Source organism: Bactrocera oleae, chromosome 2 (genome assembly GCF_042242935.1).
Source record: "Bactrocera oleae isolate idBacOlea1 chromosome 2, idBacOlea1, whole genome shotgun sequence".
Classification (NCBI taxonomy): Eukaryota; Metazoa; Arthropoda; class Insecta; order Diptera; family Tephritidae; genus Bactrocera; species Bactrocera oleae.
The window spans coordinates 30,334,073-30,358,858 of NC_091536.1; the positions used below are offsets into that span (position 1 = coordinate 30,334,073).

General features: G+C 34.8%; 1 protein-coding gene across 2 annotated transcripts in view; it reads left to right on the forward strand.

The window, feature by feature from the left end:
- Positions 1 to 24,786, forward strand: part of Gip (hydroxypyruvate isomerase-like protein Gip) — a 143,008-nt gene that overhangs the window by 26,428 nt on the left and 91,794 nt on the right. For both annotated transcript variants that reach the window (XM_070112929.1, XM_070112928.1), the window contains one exon: positions 7,247 to 7,419. In XM_070112929.1, coding sequence (XP_069969030.1) covers positions 7,247 to 7,419 — 173 coding nt within the window. The remainder of the gene's footprint in view (positions 1 to 7,246; positions 7,420 to 24,786) is intronic.

Genomic DNA, 24,786 nt, shown 5'->3' on the forward strand with positions numbered 1-24,786 from the left:
ATTTGATGACCCACCTAAAAACAAATCTCCCATTTTATGAGTTCATTGGCGGCGGTGCAGGTGTAGGAAAGAGTCGTTTGATATCTGCTCTTAACCATCGTTACAATTCTACACATTGATCCAATCCAAGTTCTTAAAAGTTGTTCTTTGCGCACCTACGGGTAAAGCAGCATTCGGAATAGGTGGAATGACCCTTCATTCAATATTCTCTTTACCTGTTAATCAGTTGAATAGAGAGTTGAGGCCACTTAGCAATTACACAGTTAATTCATTGTATTCCAGACTTATCGATTTAAAATTAATCATAATTGATGAAATATCGATGGTAGGTGCTCGTATGTTTAGCTCTGTTGATGCGAGATTAAAACAAATTTTCAAAACAGACAGCCCCTTCGGTGGTATACCGATCATAGTGTTTGGTGATTTGAAGCAACTCTCACCTGTTGGAGATAGGTGGATATTCTCTCCTAATCCCAATGATGCATACAGCACTTTAGTTAGTTCCCCTTTGTGGCAGTTATTTAAATACTTTGAATTAACAGATATAATGAGACAACGGGAGGATCAGGCCTTTGCAATTTCATTAAATCATATGGCATCTGGTACTATGACAAATGAGGACATATCACTCATTGAAACTCGAGTAGTTAATTTCGAAGAAGTTCCCGATGACGCCATACATTTATTTTGGTCCAATGAAGAGACAAATAATTTCAATGCCCTTAAGCTCAGTCGAATCCCAACAGAAGCTTTCCTTTCAACTGCAAAAGACTCAGTTAAAGGAATTGGTATAAATGAAAATGATAATATTTTGGAAAGAGTTAAACTTTTCAAAACTTCAGAAACGCAGGGACTGCTCTATGAATTGACACTAAAAACCTCTGCCAAATATATGATTACAGTGAACATAAACACGTGTGATGGCTTGGTTAATGGGACAGCTGGACAACTTATGCAAATTGATTTCCATTGTTCTTTTCCAACAAATCTGTGGATTAAATTTTTGGAACCTTCTGTTGGTTTGATAGCACGATCAAAAAAGCCTCATCCTCTAGAAAGTTCTTGGACACCAATTGAAAAAGTTCTAAAATCTTTTCAATATAAAAGAAATGAACAAATTTCAATTGAAAGAAAACAGTTTCCAGTTGTTCCGGCTGAGGGAATAACTATTCATAAAAGTCATGTGGCACCCTGATGACTTTAATAAAGTTGTAGTTCATACTCGACCCAGAATGCCTAGAGCTTCAATATATGTCGCTTGTAGTCGAGCTACTTCTGCAGAAGGTCTATTCATCATAGGAAATTTTATTCCTCCTAACAAATTTTCTGAATCGGATCCCGTATTTAGGGAACTGAGGGAATTGAACACAAATAAAGCTTTGACAACAAGTTTCAATTTTATGATTTCCTGAACATCAGGACATCAAATTTTATTCCATAATGTTCAGAGTCTTCACGCTCACATTAATGATATAAAAAGCGACTGTTTGATGCTATCTTCAGATATTTTATGTTTTGTAGAAACTTGGAGTTATCTTTGCGAAAGTTTTGATATACCAGGATTTACTCCAATTAACGATCTGAGGATAGATAGCACGGAAAGAACCAACAGAAATAAACGGGGCATTATAATATATGCAAAGCATAGTATTGCTTGCTCTATAGAATCAAAGGCTGTAAAGAAAATTTATTCAGGCCGCAAAGTTTTAGAAGCGGTTTTGTTTAAATGTTTCAATATTAATATTCTGGTTCTATATAGAAATTCAGCTTTCTCTGTTAGACAATTAATTGTAGAACTTCAGGAAGTCCTTACTTCTGAGTTAGGCAATCAAAATGTGTTAATTGTTGGAGATTTTAACATTTGTTTAATGTCTACAGGGACTGCAATAAGAAATCTGCTCCAAGAAAAAAAATTTAGTTCCCTGCTTGGTGCAGAATATTAAACTACACCTGCCGGTACACAAATTGATTGGGCATTTTCAAACATGGATCCTTCCCGTGTAAATGCAATTACTTTTGAGACAGTACACAGCTATCATTACAGTATTTGTGTCTCTATTTCGAACTAAAGTTTTCAGACTTAGTGCAATAGTTCTTCATTTTTTTTTCCAAATATAATCGAATTGGAATTTTGACAGTAGTTTTTAAGACAATTTTAAGAAAAATATGTAAATAATCTAATTAAGAAAATTTAAATTATATATATAATTTGTTATTATATATGACATTATTGTATAAATATATGATAGAAATTAAATAGTATAAGGAAAAAAGAAATATAATTTGGATATATGTAAAAGAATCTCTACAAAAATGTATGTTTAATATTGTAAATATTATATACAAATTAATATAATAATATTATATAATTTTTAAAGTTGTTAATATTTATTATTTTTAAGCTAAACATGTATAATAATATCGATATAATTAATAAAAAATGTTATTCATTGTCCAAAAACGATTTCTTTTCATACTTCTCAATACAGTTGTAATGCATTCTATATAAAATCAATTATAAGCGTATACAAAAAGCACCAGAACAATTTCTCATAATTTGAGTAAATTTAGTTTACAAATTGCTCTAATTATTTTCACTGTGAGTGAAAAGTAAATAACTAAGGCAACAGTTCCTACTTCTAATTATTAAAATATATAAAGAAGTCTCAAACGAATATACCATCTAACTTTGCGAGAGTATAAAATGTTCGGTTACATCCGAACTTAACCCTTCCTTACTTGTTATAAAAAAGTATAAAGTATATCTAATATTATATGTAACCGCACTTCTTCTCACTGATTATTTGTTATTTATATATTCTATATATTTTTTTATTTGTATGTTAATAACCCACAGTGCCTTTCTGTGAGGCTCAAAGGACCATGTACAAATAGGTAAGCGCGTTTCACTGTTAAGTTTTAAGGTAGCACTAACACCCGCGGTTAATGTTATAAAAATGTATGTCAGTGAAAATGCAATTAATTTCGGATACGAATTAAAATGATACTTTAATTTTATAAGAAGTTATTAAAGTTAAAATTAAAATTATTGCGGATAAACGGGTCCAATGGTAAGCGAAGCGATATGACAATTCAATTACGCCAATGACCGGATTCTTATTCGGCGAATTAAAAAAGACAAACGCTTGCGGAGCGATGTCGATCAGAGCTAACTCAGATGGTGGTCGAAACGAAAGAAAAGAGTTGCGCGCAGAATCGTTATTTTTTCGAATGAGGTGAAAAAGCTGCGCGGACCATCCCTTTTGTTAGCTGGTGATGTACACGCGCGGTGCTGTGGTGTTTTGTATCGTCCTGTGTGGTGTCATATGGTGTGGTGTATTGGTGAATATGTGGTGGTTATTATTAGGGTGCGCCAGTTTCTCCCGAGTAGAGTGGTGTGGTTATTTAATGAGGCTTAGCTCAATTAAACGGATTTGATGTTGACGTAAATTTGTATTCTATCATTCGTTTCTCTTTTACGCATATAGGGGACTCATATAGTCTCATAGAGTTATTAGTCATAAATAACAAGTATAATAACATAGCCCTTCCATGTTCGGATGTAACCGAGCATTTTACACTCTTGCAACTTGCAAGGATAACAGCCGGCGGAATAATTATAGGTGTTGGCAAAACTATATATTAAACAATTAAGGAAGGGCTAAGTTCGGATGCAACCGAATATTTCATACTCTTGCAACTTGTAGGGATCAAAGTCAGGGAATACCTTCAGGTCTTAGCAAAACGTCAAATTAATAAATGTTGCGAAAGAATGCAACATTCATTACAATAGAATTTGGTATTTTATTAAGTTATATTACATGTCACAGACTCAGTTAGTTGTATAACTATATTTTACTTTCCGTCAACGAATATTATATTTAATCATCCTCAAATGAATTATTTCTGACATAAACTTTAACAAAAGGCTAAATTTAATATGTTGAGTTGATGTGCAAAACGTCAACCAGAAGATCGAAATTGATGATATTAGGACTATGAGATTTAGACCAAGGTCTAGACCAACTACATTCATGTTCAGCGCTAAACTAATAATATATGTAGTAAGGTTTGTTAGAATAACGGAAATTATTGCATGTGGTACAATATAATATTTTCGGCATTAAACTAAAGTATATCTAATATTATATTATACTTTCAGTGTACAAATATATCTTACATATAGACCGATAAATACGGTATAAGGCGTACGGCCAACCGAAAGATTATGGTATATGAGAGATAGGTCTAGCTACTGTTAGCATTACCACATATAATTAACAGAAACAGATGTTGTTGTTGTTATTATTGTAGCAGCAGAACTCTGCCGAGTTGACAATCCTTGGCTAAGAATCCGAGTCCGTTCCGGTTACATAAATCCGACACTCGTGGGAACGGAGAAACAGATTATCTCTGAGTTTCATTAAGGTACTTCACCTACCATCAACAATATATCTATTTTGTATCTTATTGACGGATAATAGAAGACACATACTCATACTTATTCCTTTTCTACCTATCATATCGTACAATCCCTATCCGCAAAGAAATCAGTGGGAGTACTGTCGAACAACAACTTTTTTGTGGTATTACCGTTTCCAAAACTGTGCCTGTGTAGAATATGTTTGGAAGCAGTTATTCCCAATATGTTGTTACAGATAGTTTTGTTCACCTAACGGTTTGAAACACATCAATCTAATTGTGATAGATATGGAGATATATACATATACTAGAGGACCCCGTCCACGCGTTGCTAAGGTTAATTACATACTATTCAATACAGAAAATTGTATTTATGAAATAAAACGAAAACATTAATTCCAATCTAAGAATAACCAAGCGGATCACTTCCAAAGTTGAAAATGATTAATACTAATTTCCTTCGATTTGTTATTAAACACAAATAAACAAAAAATATAATATGTTGATTATTTTATTTCATTAATTTTATATTCAACTATGAAACAAATGAGTAATTTTCAAAGTTGTTAGTAGATAACGTTTGAAATAATGAAAGAGGTTGATCGTTCTTAATTTTTAACAATGATATTTATAGTTTTAATTATAAACATTTTTATATTCAATTAATTAAGCTCAATTTGTATCGTGCGTTCTGACAGTATCATTGGAAAACGTGGCAAAAGAAATGGCCATTTCTCCATTAAATTTTCCAGTCAAAATAGGTGCTACAATAATATTTTTTGTAATCTTTTTGATTATCAAAGGTTAACCGTTGCATAATTGAGGTGAAATGAAATAGCTCTGAATAATTTTCAACCAATAGTTACCAAAAATCGAAATTAAGCTGTGAACTTACCGTGATTAACAAACACTTCTTTTCACTTAGTTTAATTATATTCAAATCACAAAATCACCACACACTGTTATTATACTCCGAAATATTTCGTATGGAATATCTAATTTAGATTTAAAATTAACAAACTGACTCTAAAACTGAATTTATTACAAAAATCAGCATTTAAAAAACTCGCATTGAAAACCATGTGATGCTTCACTCGCTAAGCCGTCAAAATTTGATGCGTAGCTCTCTCTACCTTTCTCCGCCTATTACTAGTAGCGTTAAACGCTCAACGCAACCGTGCCGTTGATCACTAGTGGATACACCCTAACCACTGCGCAAATACGAATCCTGAATTTTATTAAAGCTTTCTCAGTAAAGATTAGTAATGTAAATTTTTATACTCTCGCAACCTGTTGGTACAGAGTATAATACTTTTGTTCACCTAACGGTTGTTTGTATCACCTAAAACTAATCGAGTTATATATATGGTTATATATATATAAATGATCAGGACGAAGAGACGAGTTGAAATCCGGGTGACTGTCTGTCCGTCCGTCCGTCCGTGCAAGCTCTAACTTGAGTAAAAATTGAGATATCTTTATGAAACTTGGTAGACATGTTTCTTGGTACCGTGAGACGGTTGGTATTGAAGATGGGCGTAATCGGACCACTGCCACGCCCACAAAACGTCAGAAATCAAAAACAAATAAATTGCCATAACTAAGCTCCGCAATAAGATACAATACTGTTATTTGGTACACAGGATCACATTAGGGAGGGGCATCTGCAGTTAAAACTTTTTTTTTTAAAGTGGGCGTGTTCCCGCGTCTAATAGGTTTATTGTGCATATCTCCTAAACCGCTAATGCCATAATAACAAAATTCACTAGAAGCAAATGTTTTTAGCACTTCTATTGACGGTGTGAAAACAGAAATCGGGTGGCAACTCCGCCCACTCCCCATATAACGGTACTGTTAAAAACTACTAAAAGCGCGATAAATCAAGCACTAAACACGCCAGAGACATTACATTTTATCTCTGAGATGGTATAAATTGGCTTTATAGGAACCGCTTTCAAAATTAGTCAGTGGGCGTGGCACAGCCCACTTTTAGGTGAAAACCCATATCTTAAGATCTGCTCAACCGATTTCAACCAAATTCGGTGCATAACGTTCTTTTCATGTTTCTATGTCATAGTACGAAAATGGGCGAAATCGGACTACAACCACGCCTATTTCCCATATAACACCATTTTCAATTCTATTTGATTCTTTCACTTTCCACTATGCATATTAAGCAACAATGATTATATCGGGGTAAAACTTTACGTGAATAATACGTTTAAAGTATGCCATCTTGTGACCCAAAATTGTCTAAATCGAACCAAAACTGTTCAAGCCCCTAGGTACTGAATATGTGGACCCCAGTGCCTATAGTTAACCTTCTACCGAATATATCGGTCAATCCACATAGAAATCTCAAACGAGTATACCATTTGCTTTGCGAGAGTATAAATGTTCGGTTACATCCGAACTTAGCAGTTCCTTACTTGTTTTTATTTGTTTTGAATATTATGCGGTTAACGTTATGATTCATAAGAAACTCGAAAACATCTCAACGGTTTAGAAATACCGTATATTTTATTAAAACAATATTGAATACAAATTAATACTGAAAAACCCTGCATAAGCATTTAGTTTGCGCTAAGGCTAATAAAGCAATAGCAAGTAATATATTAGTAAGTAGTAAAATCGGATATTATTGTATTATTACGTAAATAGATTAGATATCATAATAATTAATCTTCGAATTACCGAAGTAAACATTGGCGTGATTATATTGTATATTTCCTTGTTTAAGATCTCAATGCCTTTCAATCGGATTAAAAATCATGTCATAATTATTTATTAACACATAGATTTATATATATCTATATATTTTTAGGATTCATATAATGGCAGGACTTATTGAAGGAGAATTAAACGAACATTTGGTTACCTACAAAAGCAATTTAAAATATTCCGCAGACATTTTGGAAATGGAGGGCTTGGTGGGCTTAATTGAACCAATTAACAAATTTGCTTTGCCATCATACTTTATGAACTCATACAAAACAGGTGAATTAAATGAAATGTAAAACATTAGTAACAATTTCAATTTTATTCCATGGATTACAAATGCCATTCGTACCTGCCCATGCTTAAACGTGTTTGATGCAATTCCCAAATTCAATTATAAAGGGTTTTTTTGGAGTAGTTTAGGTATAGGACTTTAAATTGCAATAAAACAACGAGGGATTATTCGATTGACATGGATTTTATTTATCCGAAATATAATCTTGTAGCATTACATTTTAAATATGACTTCTGGCATATGACCACCACGACTGGCTCGGGTGTAGTCCAATCTGTACGTCCAATTTTCGATGACTTTTTCCAGCAGTTGTGGCCGTATATTCAGAGAACGTATATCATAGAGAAGGTTCATGGTGTGCCGATTGTCAAAATGTTCCTCTTGACGGAGGGTTACTCGCCAACATTAGTGCATTTCACCACAAACAAATTATAAGCTGATTTCACCAGAATTTTACCCCTGCGGAGCGCAAATAGCAGAATTGAGCATTTTGAATGTTAAATGAGAAAAATAATGCTAAATTCAAGTTAAGAAATGTACGCTTACAAATTCGTATATTTACAATGCGCAAACGACTTTGCATATAATTTTAAGATATTCTGCATATACAGGGCGGCTCACGAATCGTGCTACAAAAATTAACCGTATTAAGTTTCTTTTTTATCAATTTTTGTTGTATTGTATAGAAAATTTTAATTTTATTTTATACAATTAATTATTCCTCCATGCTTGGCCACGCATATGCGACACCTAATTAGCAAATTAATGCGGGCTGGAGGGTTCAAGTCGGGATTGCCTCAAATATCTATTTAATGGACTGCTTCAGTTCAGTCAGATTTCTGGGTTTGATTTTGTACTCCTCTTGCTTGACATAACCCCATAAGAAAAGACCAAGCGGTCGCAAATATTCTTATACATATATATGTAAGTATATGTATAATTATGTGTGCATGTAAACAAATATGAAAGTACCCATTATAATTGTTAATTTGTCTATATGCAACGTATGTGTGTAAATATGTACATTCATTATTTCATGGGAAATCTCCGTTGCCACGGACAACCAATGGCCGAAGCTCACGTTTTTTGTTTTCTTGTCAAAGAGTCACTGTGTCGAAGGACTGACGCGACGACAAAGCGTCACAACATTGTGTTGTTGGTAGAAAATCCGAGCTGTGCCGAAAAAATATTAACGAACGGCCGCCGATTGTCACCGCTTCCCTTGCCGCTCTAACAGCTTTGCCCACAAATCATCCTAAATATGTATGTTTATATATGAGCATGCATACATATTGACGCAGATTTTTATGAGACACGGAAAAATATTTTAAAATTGTAAATTTAAATTGTAAAATATTTTAAATCGACAAAAGCTTTGTTGCCAGTTTTGTCAATTTTTTCTGTGTTTTGTGGGCGTGCGTGGTTGCAACTTTTCCCTTCCAGAGGGAATATCAGAAATTTGTTCAATTTATGATTTTTAGCTTTTGCCATCGTCGTGAAAAGACGCTTGTAGACAAAAGCATGCTCGGGGATATGTGAGGGTATCTGTTTTTATGAATGAAGCGAGGTTGCTTGTTAAAAGTACGCCTGCGTTCATGAATGAAAATGTTGTTGTTGAATATTTTACTATAAACTTGTGACGATTGTTGTTTTTGTAGAACAATGTTTGTAGTTTTTGCGGGTTGTGTATGCATTATTTGTTCGGCAATTTTATGTATAAATACATTTATGCGTGTACATATAAATCAATGCGCGCACATATAGTGTATTGATAAGTGATAAAATCATGATTTGAATTTCTGAATGCGTACATTCAAATACATACGTACATACATATGACTATATAAGATTAATATGATAAAAGATGTATATACATACATATATTGTAATAAATTTAATCTCTATTATTATAATATAAACTATTTAGTATGAATGTATATTAGGTAAAAACTAAATAAAATTATTAAATGCCCAAATTGACTATAAATATTATTTCGAAATTCCATAATTTCATAGATCTTATCAGTTTTGCATGCATTCATAAAAATTCGCAAAATGATATTCATATCAATAAATATGATTGCATATAAACGTATAAGAATATAAGCCAAAAGGCTAACATGCTGCTGTAATATCAAAGCAAGTCTCTGAGAATAATTTTCATTGAATTCTCAGCTCTGTTCACTCTTCACTGTTAAAATTTCTCCTTCCGAGCCAGATTTGGTGAAATTCACTAATAAAATCTTGTTAGGTTTTGACAATTCACACGCTGGTCCGCAATTGAACCTTCTCTATGATATACGTTCTCTGGTATATTGGCAATAACACGGCAAATGTTGTCTTCCAAATGGTTAAGCGTTTGTGGCTTATGCGCATAGACCAATGGCTTTACATAACCCCACAGAAAGTAGTCTAGCGGTGTTAAATCACAAGATCTTGGAGGCCAATTCACAGGTCCAAAACGTGAAATTAGGCGGTCACCAAACGTGTCTTTCAATAAATCGATTGTGGCACGAGCAGGAATGAAAAAGTTAGTAATCATGGCTCTATACCGATCACTATTGACTGTAACGTTCTGGACATCATCGTTTTTGAAGAAGTACGGACCAATGATTCCACCAGCTCATAAAGCGCACCAAACAGTCTGTTTTCCTGGATGTAACGGTGTTTCGACATACACTTGAGGATTAGCTTCACTCCAAAAGTGGCAGTTTTGTTTGTTGACGTAGCCATTCAACTAGAAGTGCGTTTCATCGCATCATACGATAAAATGAACGTAGTGCGCGATACGTATACCGCACAGAACCATTATTTTCGAAATAATATTGCACTATTTGCAAGTGTTGTTCAAACGTGAGTCTATTCATGATGAATTGCCAAACCAAACTGAGAATAAATCACTTGACAGCTGTTAAATCGGTCGCCATCTTGAACAGTAATGCCAACTTAAAGTTCTATAACTCGAAAAAAACCCTTTGTATGTATATGAAAACCAATATATACATATATACTTCTCATTCTCGTGAGTTGTTTAAATTGGAAACATGGGTACAGTGATCTATTCGGTATAATAGAAAGATATTGTGAAAAAAGTTATATCAGGACTTAACTTTTTTAAGCTCATATATAGCCACATTTTAAGGGATTGATAAAAATTATAATAAAGCCCTTATCATTGAATCCAGTGTCATTTCGCGACATTTTCCCAAATATGTAGAAGAGAATGCGTGCTGTAAACGAGAGTACTAAAATATCCTCAATTTCCTCCGAACATGCAGGACAGTTTGGAGTAAAGTTGTGGGTTGCTTCTAAAGCACTCGTACCCATTTGTGTTAATCAAGTTTGTATTTTTGTTGCCTTTAATAGAAACCAGAGTTGTGAATTTAATAATTAAAAACTTTGGATTTAAATTAGATTACAAATTTTTTTTTCTGATTTTTCGGAAACTTTATCCAAAGTGTAAAAGAAAAACACTCATAACTTTTGATCAAGTGATTTTCTTTTTGCGTATGGTTCTTTTGGAGGTGAATGTAGCTGTTTTGTATCATTGTAAAGAAGCCAAAGGCGAACAAGTTCCGCTGTATGCTTAGGGTCATTGTCCTGTTGGAAACAAAACACGTTTGGCAATCCTAATTTGTCAGCACTGTTCTGTTGACAACTCGTCCAATTTCACGAAAGCTTTTACCGTCCTCTCTTATTTTAATATTATTTTCCACTCATCAACACTTATTTCTTTGCCTTTTGCACTCATTTCGATTAAAGTTGAATAATTCGAAAAATTTACTCACAAATTGCAGATTTTTCCTTCGATTATCTAAATCTGTATTATTGACAACAACGCACAAAAAATGATCAGGTCTTAAACGCGTAGAAACTACAATCAACTAATGTAATAAGCAGTGAGCGGATACTTTTTCTGCTTATTCTCCATTAGTAGAATTCAAAAAATTTCGTTAACTTTGCAAACGCACATAGAAATTTCATGAAATTTGGCGACTGTAATGCTATTAGCATGCGCATCTGATATTCTGAAAAGAACGTCAAAAACGCATATATTTTATTAATATTTTTATTGAAACACATTCCGCGAATTGGTGAGCGGAGACTTTTTCTACCTAGTGTACTATGTATAATAAATTAGTTTAAATATTTTATACTTAAATTTTACTCTGTCCTAGTCATATGTTTCCCTTATTTGTTTACTTAAAGCTAATTGCTTAATGACGCTTTGTAATTGCTGCTGCTGTAATGAAATGAAAATACGTGAACAAGTAAAATATGAAAATTTTTCTTAAATTGTTCCATAACATTCCTAACATACTGCTGTGATGGTAAAAATAGAGTGTTAATTCATAAAATATATTTTTGATTACATGTACACTAGAGCGGGTCAATCAAATCGCGTATGCGGGAAATGTTTTACGGATCATTCTAAACAACTTTGCCTAAGAGGCTACGGGTCTAAAACCTGTTTCAATACAGCAATTTTTAAGGCGAAGTTTGCCTTTTAGGCAAAATCCGAATGAACTTTAATACATAGGTGCATAGGTAGTGATATACTATTGATAATTTGTCGGAGTCGGCCAAATCAAACAACTATATCACATTTCTCCCGTACAACCGATTATTAATCATGTGTTTTATGTAACGCTGCCGTCTTCAAAATATTCAAGAAGCTGGCTTCAAAACGACATTTGCCTACAACACAATTTCGCTGTCGTGCAGTCGTCTATGTGTTTAAAGATTAATAATGTGTTCGTTGTCGTCGTCGCACAATTTCGCTGTCGTGCAGTCGTCTATGTGTTTAAAGATTAATATTGTGTTCGAATAATGTGGTGTCCTTACCATTAACCAAAACGTGCAGAGTGTGTGTGGTGATAACACTTATGAGCAGTGCAGCCAGAAAATTTTCATGAAAAATCTGTCATGTGAAGATTATAAAAAAATCTATTTTCAAAACCAAACAAAGGCTTTAATAAAAAGAAATCTTCAATTTTATTTATAAAGTACAAACTTATATAACTCAAAGTATAATAAACAAACAAAAACTTAACAAATTTAATTCAACTTGTACAAACTGGAATAATAGTATGTATTTATACATACATATATTTTTATTCAAATTACTTAAATATTGTAAATGTTTTTAAATGCTTTAGTAGTCTTTGTTTTCATTTGAGTCAATATTATGTCATTCAATTTTATATCTTTTAAAATAATCTTACGAGTAAAAAATTCTACTTTAAGTTTTGGTTTTACTTTTATTTAAATTAATTTGAGAGAAAACTCTTTTTACATTCGCGGTTAAAAGCATCAACGTCAATATGTTTAAAAAAAAAATTTAAGTGAGGGTAAGTTTTTTAAGTGAAGTAAAGTGTCATTCACTTTTCTTAAGTTTAAAATAATTGAGAAGTTTTCAATATCCATTTGCGAACTAAGGCCATATATTTGAAAGTGAATTTAAAGTAATTTTCTCCAATCAGAATCTATCACTTGAATATTTTCATATCTAAGAGTGAGAAAATATTTAAAACTTTAGCAATTAAAGCATTTATTTTTTCAATTACATTTTCTGGTGCAAGCAATTTCGAGATCAAATCTTTGTAATATTTCTGTACATAAAATTACCATATATAGGTTTTATATTATATAATCTGCATCAATTAATAGATTTTTGGAGCTTATAGCGGTAACTCGGTAAGAAAAAGCAAAATAAACAAATATTTTATTAAAAGTCTGCGAAGTTCTTCATATAAAACGTGTATTTGGGGCGCTTCGCTCTGAAAAAGCTTATTTAGCGAATTTATATCAGATAAAATGAATTTGAAAAAATTCAAATACAATTTAAATAAAGGATTTTTTAAACTTTCATTTATGCGCTTGATTAAATCGAAGTTTTCTACATCTCCGTGAATGAAAAATAGTTAGTTTTGCTTGTACGTGGTACAGATTTTGCACAAGAAAATGCACTTCTTTATTTGGGGCTTCAGTCGGGGAATATAAAATTCCTGGCGGACCATATGTTGCATGAGGCGATGGATATCGTCTATATACGTTTGAGTGTTTAACAATTCGCTTGCTAGAGAAAATTCTGACTTGGTGTTTTCTGCCAATTCGTGCAGTGTTCGAAGGGCTAGATATGGAGCACAGTTGACGCCAAAGGTAACGGTTTTCAATTTATAGTCGCGGAGTGGACTATTGGGAGATTTTCGGAAAATAATTCGCTGAAAATCTTGATCGTCTTTATGTACGACTATTTGTCTATACATTTTTTCGACGTCTCCGTTATATACGTATTTGAATATACGCCAATTTAATATGAGGAGTATTAAATCTGGTTGGAGCGTGGGTCCCGTAAATAGAATATCATTTAGGGAATTCCCCAAGATAATAGATCTTGATGTATTAAAAACAACTCTTACTTTAGTTGTTTTTTGTCTGGCTTTACCACTGCATGATGCGGCAAGTAAAATGAGTGGTATTTGCCGTTGATGATTTTTTCGCATGGGCTTATTTCCTCCATGTGGTCTAAATGGAGATATTCTTCCAACACACCATCATATACTGGTTTGAGTTCGCCTCTTTTAAGTAGGTTTTTTTCATTCTTTGAAACTGCTGTATTGCAGAGGTGCGAGAGTGATCTAAGGCGATGGTGTTGGGAAATTGTTGTTTTAGTGGTAGTCGTACGACGTACCGACCATTATCTGATCTAGTAGTTGTGGCTTCGTAAAAGTCTTCACAATACTGATCTTCAGGGGTTGTGATTGATATGGGGGCGGGTTCTTCTAACTCAAAAAATTTTTTCAATTGTGAATTGAGGTATTCGTTTGAGATTTCCTCAACCTGAGTGGTCATGGTGGTAACTGGTTCCGAAACTAGTCCACTTAGGATCCACCCAAAAATAGTGTTTTGTGCCAGAAGTGTATTTGAAATTTTCTCAATACCTTCGAGTATTATCTGTGGTATGAGATCGCTGCCTAATAGAAGGTCTATTTGAGCGGGAGTGTTGCAGTTGGGATCTGCTAGCTTTAGGTGTGAAACCTTTTGCCAATGCTTGCTATTTATGTGATAGCTTGGAAGCATATTTGTAAGTTGCGGTAAGACTATAGCTTCTGCTTGTATGTGCTTATCCGCTTGGGGGGAAATTAGGGTAATGGAGCAGATTTTATTTGAGTTTTGTTGGCAGTTGTAGCCTATTTTGAGCCCTAGACGCTATGAAGGATCGTTGTGATCCTTGGTCTATTAAGGCCCTAAGTTTAAACAGTTCTCCTCGGTGTTCAATGGAGACGACTGCTGTCGGTAGTAGTACTCTACTTTGATTTTCGCTGTGTAGCGTTTGGGTTTTTAATGCCTTTGAGCAGCATGGTGCTTCTTGGCAATTTTCAGGATTTCGCACTTCGGGATTTGCTGTTGCAACTAAACCCGTGGCTCTTTTCATATTTGCGCTGTTTGGGGATGAGCTGGTAAATGTGCTGTAATGCAGCATTGAATGATGTCGTTTATGACAATAAACGCAATTAAATTTGCTTTCGCACTCTTTAAGTGTATGTGCATGTGATAGGCAATTTGTACAAAGCCTTTTTGTTCGTACATAATTGTTTCGATCGGTAATATTCATTTTTTTGAATTTCTCGCAAGTTTGTACTGTTCGGATGTGAACGTTTGATTTCTGAAGAAGCTTCTATTTAAATTGTTGTTGCTACTGGCTTGGGGTCTGTGGAAGCTGCTATTTACGTCGTGTTGAACGCTTTTCGTTCTGACTATTTTTTTGTCTACCCTTTCTGCGATTTCGTACTGGGTAGCTAGGAAATCTTTCATTTGTTGCCACGTGGGGCATTTTCTTCGTGATGAGAGTGATTGCTCCCATAGAAGTAATGATTTTTCTGGTAATGCGGCAGTTCATATGTTTACCAGTATAGGGTCCCAGCTGTCTGTGGGAATATTTTGTGTCGATAAAACCGACAAACAATTAGAAACAGTGGATTGTAGTCTAATAAATTCATCACTTGTTTCCTTTTGAATTTTTGGCAAGTTCATTAATATCGATATTTGTTTATCGACCAATATTTTTTCGTTTTCGAATCTTGATTTGAGAGCTTCCCAAGCCAAATTGAAATTATCGTCATTTAGTGCGAACTGTTTTACTATTACGCCTGCTTGACCTTTTGTTTTGTATCGGAGGTGATACAATTTTTGCGCATTTGTTAAGTTTGGGTGGTTTATGTAAACGGCTGTAAACATGTCCCGGAAGAACGGCTATTGTTCATAACCACCATGAAAGATTTCTGTATCAGATGTGGGCACCTTGAGATGGATGCCTGAACTTGCTTCATGACTTTGGATTTGTGGCAGCTCTACTCTTGGCTGTGGAGTAGGTGCAATTGCTTTGCTTAATTTTAATTGATCAGAAATCATTGCTTTTGTTTCTTCGAACTGGTCTAAGCAGTTTTCGTATTTGGCGTAAGCCGAAGATTTGAAATTTTCCTATAGATCTGAGTCGTCAGATTCTACGATTGCGTCATATGCAGCTTGGAGACGTGTCCAAAAATTGTCAAGATTGTCTTTTTTTAATTTCTAATACCGATTCAGAATTGACCTGAATCGGCGAAGATGAAAATCGAGTGCAGTATCGTATTATACTGTCACTCTCAGAGATAAATTTGGTGTATGAAATATCTTTCACCCGTTTTTGTTTTGTAGCACCTTGTTTTGAGCGTGTGGCTTCTGCAGGTGTACATGGACTCTTTTCTTCAGAAATCATTTTAGGTACTTTTAGAGACTGTGTTGCTTTGGATTCTTTTGAATCTGAGCTCATTTAGAAAATAGTGAAATAAATTTAAAATTCCTCAGTGTCGACCGATGGAATTCAAGCTATATGCTTGTATGTAACGAAACTCTATTAGGTAAATAGAGTTTTTTTTTTTTGGACAAAATTAATATATATAACCGCAAACTCTTTTAGTTAATAAGAGTTTTTAATTCGAATTAAGTTTCTTAAATACGCGGATTTAGGTTTTTATAATTACTGGTCGTATTTATTTGTTAATTTATTACCAATCGAACTTGTATTTATTTATCGTTTTTATGTCCTTATGTAGGGGTATGTAGGTACACCCAAATGCGTGGACTTGTAGATATGTATTTATGTACTTGAGCAATTGAGAGCTCGTTGAAGAGATCAATGCACTTTGTACCTAGGTATACACGAATTATTGTGCTGAAATTATTGTGCGCAATCCTGCTTGTGTTTGTTTGCCAAAGAACAAGGGGTATTGCGGGATATTTGCCAAAATGGACTTTGAAGCAATTTTTAGTTGACAATTTTTTATATTTTTGTGTTTAGCTTTCTTTTACCAAATTTTTTTTTTTTTTTTGTAATTATTAATTATTTATGTAATTAATAATTATTTGTTGCTATTTAACCGCACTGTTTAATCAGTTTTAAAATAATCGATATTTAGATAATTAAATGAATTAAAAATATGTATTTGTACCCACTGTATATGGGGTATGTGAGCATAGGCAGATCGTATGCCGTATGTACAAGTGTGTATGTATATGACTGTGCACGCGTGGTGTTTTTCGGTGTGAGAGAAGCGTGTGGAGAAAAAGAAAAATTGTAATACGCAGGTATTTTACCGACTGCGCTTATGCTAATATATTCTGATATAATATATATTATATGTAAAAATATAAGAGAATGTTTAGTTACGAGATTTATCGGTAAATGCAATTTGCATATTGTTTGCCGATTGAATGTATATATATGTATGTTTGTATTTTTGTCTTTTTGCTGTAGATTCTAGCTGTAATTGTTATTGTGCCTTTAGCTTACTTATTGTTACGCAGTCCTGCTTATTGTTTTATTAAGCCTAAGGGGTACTGCCGGAAATTCTTTGCAAGTAAATACTTGAATTTTTATTTTTTAATTTGTAGTTGTTGTGTGTATATATATATACAAATGTAAGCACATAAGTTTAGGCAATCAATAATTTGTTAATATAATATATATATACATATATGTGTAAATATAAGTATATATGTATATAAGGATATTCACCCGATTTTTTGTTTTGTATGTATCGGTTTTTTTAAATTTTCCGTTAACGTTAGGAAAAATTATAAGTATGTAGTACTTAAATTTTTAGTTCCGTTTTTTTTTTTTTTTTATATATATTTTCCGTTAACGTTTCCTGTACCCGTGCTTTCAAACTGTTAAAACGGATTTTCCTAGTTTTAATGGTATACAGGATTTACAAACATACATATAAAATTAATAAGAAAACTGAAAACGATACACTCACTTTGTCTCGCCTCAAGGGGGTTTTGGGGAGAATGTGGTTTTCTTTTTGAGGTTTTTGTTTTTTTTTTTTGGTTCCTTCTTTCCCAACTTCCTTCACGCCAGCTGTCCTGATGCCTGTTGTGCAGCTCTCTTCCTGTGTTTTGTTGTTGTTGGCTGCTATATATTTTGTTTTAGTCTCGCGCCCGTTTTTGATTAATATTTTTTTGTTGTATATTTTCGGGTTTCGCGCCGCGTTTGGTTTATTGTTTTTTGGTTTCGGGCCCGTTTGTTTTTGTGTTGAAGTAATTTTTGTTTTTATGTTTTTGTAGCACAGTTAATATGTTTTGCCTCTTTTCCACTTTTTTTCATATGTGTATAAGTTAACACGGGTAATCAATCATCCAGCCAAAATATCACTTCAACGTAATCAAATATCGCTTCAACGTAATCTGCTGACGGCGCGTTTACAGTTTTGCACATAACACCAAAGAAAAGTTCAGTACTGCAATAATAACGCTTCCGGCCATATTGCTGATCGAACACTTATAGTCTTGCGCGTGACAACAATAAACCAAATACAAGACAATAAGCGGAATTGGTTCACGCGGCAAATAACGTGCAGCAACTAAAGTTAGCAAGCAGTGTAGGTATTTAGACGCTAGCGTCGCCTTTGTGTAAATCAGTTGTAATAACTCTCCGCTGAGACCGGCTGCCCTTGTAAAGGGAAATAAAAAATTCAAAACGAAATTAACAGATCGTTTTACTGGCGCCCAACGTGGCGCCAAACAATAAAACTCCTTGTAAAGGACACTCGCGTTTGGCCGTGGGTTCGGACCCACCTCCTAAAAAGAAAAGGACTCTCAACTAAAGTGAAAATATTCAGAACATAAGATCGACACCGCTCGACGAGTCAAGATCACTTGAGTGTTTGTTACGTTTAAAAAAAATTGAGAAAATTTTAAAACGGTTCAAAATCACGCTAAAAGTGTCAAAGGTTTTTAAAAAAATCCTTGTGTTCGACATAAACTGATAAACGTTTTTGGAAAGAAAAACAATTAAATAAAAACTTTAAATATCGAATAATATTTATAAACAAAAAACTATCACCCGAAGAACTTTTAATGGATTTTAAGTGTCAGTGACTAGTGACTTCTTAAATAAATCGCACACACACACATACAGTCGCATCCAGCGATAAAACGACGACGTTCGCAAGCACAAACAGAAATAATAAAAAACTTACAAACTCTATTAAAAACCATATCTACAGAATCTACAAAGCTAGATAGATAGCTAGCTAGAACGTGTGTACGACGAAGGCATAGAACCGAACTGGCAGGACAACCAACTTTAACAACCATCAATCAACCACCAAAAAACCAACTTTAACCAACACAGCAACATACTAACATATGAACATGGGAATATTTATGTAAGTAGAAAGGTCAGCAGCTAATATTTCTCAATAAAAGTGTGAATAAATTAGATTTCCATTCGAAATTTTAAAAAAAGCAAAGATAGTATTTTTTTATTTTGAATCAAAGACTATGGATTCCCAGACTCTCCAAACCCTTCTAAATACCGCAATCCGTGCGGCAACCGAACATTCTAGGCAGGAATTTCAGACCCACATAGACGAGCTTACAAATAGGTTAACTAGAATTGAGACCCCGACTCAGGTAATTCAATATGAACCAGTTACAATTAATCCAAATGTATTGTGTGACGAATCCCTAGACCTAGTAAAGACCATGCCGGATTTCAGGGGTGATCCTACTCGTTATGTCTCCTGGAGACAAGCGGCGCACACGGCGTATAAAGTATTCGAAGGATACCAGGGTAGTTCTAAGCACTACCAGGCAGTAGGCATCATAAGAAACAAAGTAGTAGGGACAGCAGACAGTGTACTTTCGTCCTTCAACACAGTCTTGAATTTTAAAGCAATTATTGCATGGCTAGATTTCGCATACGCCGATAAAAGACCCATCCATCTAATAGAACAGGAGCTGTCCACCTTAAGGCAGGGTGAACTATCAGTGATAGCGTTCTACGATGAAGTTGAAAGGAAACTGACCCTTATAATAAACAAAACGATCATGACTCACGGTGGAAACACCACCCTAATAGAGTCACTCAATAATAAATACCGCGAGGACGCTCTCCGCATTTTTATTTCGGGACTCAATCGTCCTTTATGTGACATACTGTTTTCCTCCAGACCTAATGACCTTCCCTCCGCTTTAGCTTTAGCACAGGAGCTTGAATCAAATCAAGCTAGGTCCATGTTTGCCCAGACTTTTAACAGGCAGACAATTCAGAGTCCAAGCCAATTTCCGTATTTACCACAGTACCGAACGATTCGGCCTGACCAGCAACGATGGCCTCAGGGACAAAGGGTCGTACCAATGGATGTAGACCCATCGCTCTCAAGGTTCAGACAAAATAGACCCCAGCCAATAAAGGGTAATAGTGGGAGGTTCCATCAAGGAGCCTATCCAAGGGCTCCTCATCCAAATATTGCCAACTCGAGTGGCTTACCCAACCGAAATACCATCCAGACCTTCGGAAAACAAGAGCCAGCTTCTCTAGGCAGGGAAAGGCCAGAGAAAAGACCAAACGGGAGTGGCCAGCAGGCATTACACAAGGTACAAAGGATAAACAACCTTACCCAGGAACAGGACGACTCTGAGGAAGAATACTGGAATAACGCTAGTTATGATAATTACTATCATAGCGACGGTTATGCAGAATGTAATCAAGTTGTATACCAAGAAGAAATAAATAATGATGTGAATTTTTTAGGACAAAATCCCTCTTGCCCTATATCGAGCGGACAATCGGGGGAAGAGGTATAAAATTCCTTATTGACACTGGTGCTGCGAAGAGCTACATAAAACAGCTCGACGACCTAAAGGGAATCAAGCCAGCAAACCATGCCTTTACAGTCAAATCTATCCACGGCACCACTGAAATTGACAAATGTTGTACAATCAACATTTTTAATAAAAATACTAAATTCTTTATCTTACCCAGCTTAGACACCTTCGACGGGATCATAGGTTTTGACCTATTAACCGGAGTGAACGGTAAAATAGATTGTAAAAACGGACTTCTTAGTTATGATGGGGGACAGGAAAAGCTTTTTTTATCACTATTGCCCGGATGATAATAAATTAATTGAAACAAACGTGAGCAAGTTGGACATTCCCGCTCTGTTGCAGCGACACGCTAAAGTTTTCGCGGACTCCAACAAAGCTCTACCTTATAATACCAATATTATAGGAACAATCAGGACCACCGATGACCTTCCAGTTTACTCAAGGAGCTACCCATACCCCATAGCTTCAGCCGAGTTTGTCAATAAGGAGATTTCGAATCTCCTGCGTGACGGTATAATAAGACCATCCCGTTCTCCTTATAATAATCCAATATGGGTTGTAAGTAAAAGGGGCATTGACGAAGACGGTAATAGGAAATCCAGACTCGTAATAGACTTTAGGAAACTGAACAACAAAACAGTTAGTGACAAGTATCCGATTCCGGACACTTCCGTAATTTTGGCTAACATTGGAAATGCCAGGTTTTTTTCAACAATAGACCTCAAGTCCGGCTTCCACCAAATTAAGCTAGCTGAAAAGGATCGAGAAAAAACGGCATTCTCGGTTAATAATGGCAAATACGAGTTCTGTAGGCTCCCATTTGGCCTAAAAAATGCGCCCAGCATAGGATAGGAAATAAATTCACTAAAATTTACTCCGAAAAAATAGTCCAGAGCGATTTGGGCACCTATGTTTTAATCGATGGACGTAAAGTTCACAAAATCAATTTAAAACACTGAAATGTCTCCTTCCTTAGGGTAACTCTGCTCTTGATTATGAACCATTGGGCTAACGCAGGGATATTTAACTATACCAGCTCTCATTACATCCCGATAGTAACAGGAAAAGTAATCGTCCACGAGCATTATGAGTTTTTACTCCACAAGACAAACTTGTCAGAACTCGAGGCGATAGCCGAAGAGACGGACACGATATTAGAACGATTCCCACTTTCCCATGCCAGGCAACTTCTCCGAAACGACGCTGACGAAATATTAAAACTACTCGACGCGGTCAAGATACATCACCGACATGCGCGAGGTATTAATATATTAGGGACTGCATTAAAATACATAACCGGCACTCCGGACTTTGACGACTTTCAGACAATTGAGACCAGAGCCGAAGCCCTAATAGAGAGCAAATGAACAACAGTCAATGATTAATCTAGTTACCCAGAGGCAAATTAACGAGCTGACGGTGACGGTTAATAAACTTTTAACACAGGCAAAACGGACGCAGATCGACACGGCAGATCTCTTTTCTTTGGTCAGCACTAGAAATAGAGCGGTAATAATGCAATTAGAAACCATCATTACATCAGTAGCTTTAGCAAAAGTAAATATTATTAACCCCATTCTGCTTAATGGCTTGGAAATAAGTAATATATTAGCTGCTGAGCTCTCTACAAATACTAGTATAACTGACATACTTTCTGTTTCTAAATTTAATATATTTCAAAATACACAGTTTATTTATTTCATTATTGAATACCCAAAAATAGCTAGAATTTATAATAATGTAAAGTTGCTGCCCGTGATCCAGGAAGGAAAGATTATTTCCTTGGAAACGAATCTTATGGCTGAATGCAGCGGAGAATACATCCCACTTTATAATTGCAAAGAAGCCATAGTAGCAAACTTCTGCCAGCCCTTGAAAGAAAGTCCCTGTGTACGAGAACTACTGAACCAGCGCTACGCAAATTGCAAATCCAAATCCACGTGCCCGCCATTGAGGAGATCGATGACGGCGTAATTCTAATTAATGACCAGCCCGCTATAATACAAACCAAAAATTTGACAAGATTAGCTAGAGGAACCTTTTTGATAACATTCAAATGTGATATTATGATAAACTCCACTGTTTATAGCAACTGGAATGAGGTAATGCGTTCACATCCCGAGGCGGTACCCGCGCAGCACGTTAACTTCACCGAACATATTGAGCTATTATCACTTCCACACCTACAAAAAATTAATTTAAAAAATCTCAAGCACATAGCTCACCTACGGAATCTTATTGAAACCCGCTCCATACAATCAGGAAGCGCCTTGCTCCTAATCGTATTAGCCATAGCTATGGGCATAGCAATACTTCTGAGGAGACGACAAAAAAATATGGTAGTACTGAAGAATGTCATAAAAGAAACCGAGGACGCTTTCACTTCAAGAGGGGGAGTAGTTAACACGGGCAATCAATCATCCGGCCAAAATATCACTTCAACGTAATCAAATATCGCTTCAACGTAATCTGCTGACGGCGCGTCTACAGTTTTGCACATAACACCAAAGAAAAGTTCAGTACTGCAATAATAGCGCTTCCGGCCATATTGCTGATCGAACACTTATGGTCTCGCGCGTGACAACAATAAACCAAATACAAGACAATAAGCGGCATTGGTTCACGCGGCAAATAACGTGCAGCAACTAAAGTTAGCAAGCAGTGTAGGTATTTAGACGCTAGCGTCGCCTTTGTGTAAATAGTTGTAATAACTCTCCGCTGAGACCAGCTGCCCTTCTAAAGGGAAATAAAAAATTCAAAACGAAATTAACAGATCGTTTTACTTATATACAGCCATGAGCGATTTTTTTTTCGTCGCTGTCCAGACAACGACTTAAAGAAGGAGCGCAAGTGTACGTGTGATATAAGTTAGAACAATTTTGCCATGAAGTGCTGCTGTTTACCATTTCTTTATCATCTTCAGATTAAAGCGATTTAAAAAAGTTACATATGTCACAGTATACATACACATATCTAACATAAAGTTCTTTCACTTTTGTTTTGCAGTCTGATATTATTATATGCATAAATACTTATGTACATACACCCATATGTATTTTTGATTTAAATGAAATAAAAAGATAAAAATGCAGTTTTAATGATAAACCATGTTACATATAATATTAAACAAATTTGGAACCGGTCTCATTGAATTTGTATTAAAATAACTGATTCCTTGTAGGGTTTTTTCCTATACGGCCAAGTTTCGTGGTACGTTAAACGAGGAATGAGTGTATTCTTACAATCAGACTCAAAAGTTTAGTTGCTGAGCAGTCTGTACTCTCGTCTGTACAAATGAAAAAATTATTACCGCACATTAGTTGTGTAACGAAATCAAATTAAGATTTGCCTATGACATTTCTAACTAAAGATGTTTTAGTTCGAACTGTTTCCAATTTTATTTCTTACGCGGAGACATTAGCCGGGCAAATTTGGCTAACGAAATTTAATTTAAAATATATGATTGCTTTCAAAGAAATCAACGATGGTGAATTTGTGTATCAACTACACAGAAAATATTCAAGTTTTGCCAGATATCTTGATAGTGAACATATTTTTGTATGAAATTTTGATTTCGTTTTATTATTTTCAGCTTAAGATTTAAAGAAATTTTTTCAAACAATGTCTTAATTTTGAAAATAGGGATGAGCAAAATCTATGTGCTAAAAGACCGTAAGTGATCGTATACGTACACACAGGGATTGTCACTAACGTACACAAACGGAGAGCGTAAAACGAGCACTTAAGTTTATTGCATATTTTTTTGCTTTTCCTCACCACCTCTATTTTGGGTGTTCGGTTCCCCAGGAGTCCTATATTCACCCATATAAAATATACAGTTCTAAATCAATCTACTTGTATTAACAAATATAACTAGACAGAAATACATGTATATATAAAAAAATATATACATAAAATCAGTACACTTTATGAATTTAAATTACATTATTAATATAAGTCGAAATAATCAACTTGAAATAATTGAAACAAAAACTAAAATAAATATATAAAAGCCCGGTGCTCCAAAACAACACACTTTATACAACGCATCCTATACAATGATCAAACAAATATTAACATATTTCATAAATTAATGTTATTACACTCACATACTCCGCCTATCTTCTTGAATAATAAATAAATAAGCACTTTTCACTTACAATAAAACTAAACTTAAATTTTCTAAAAAT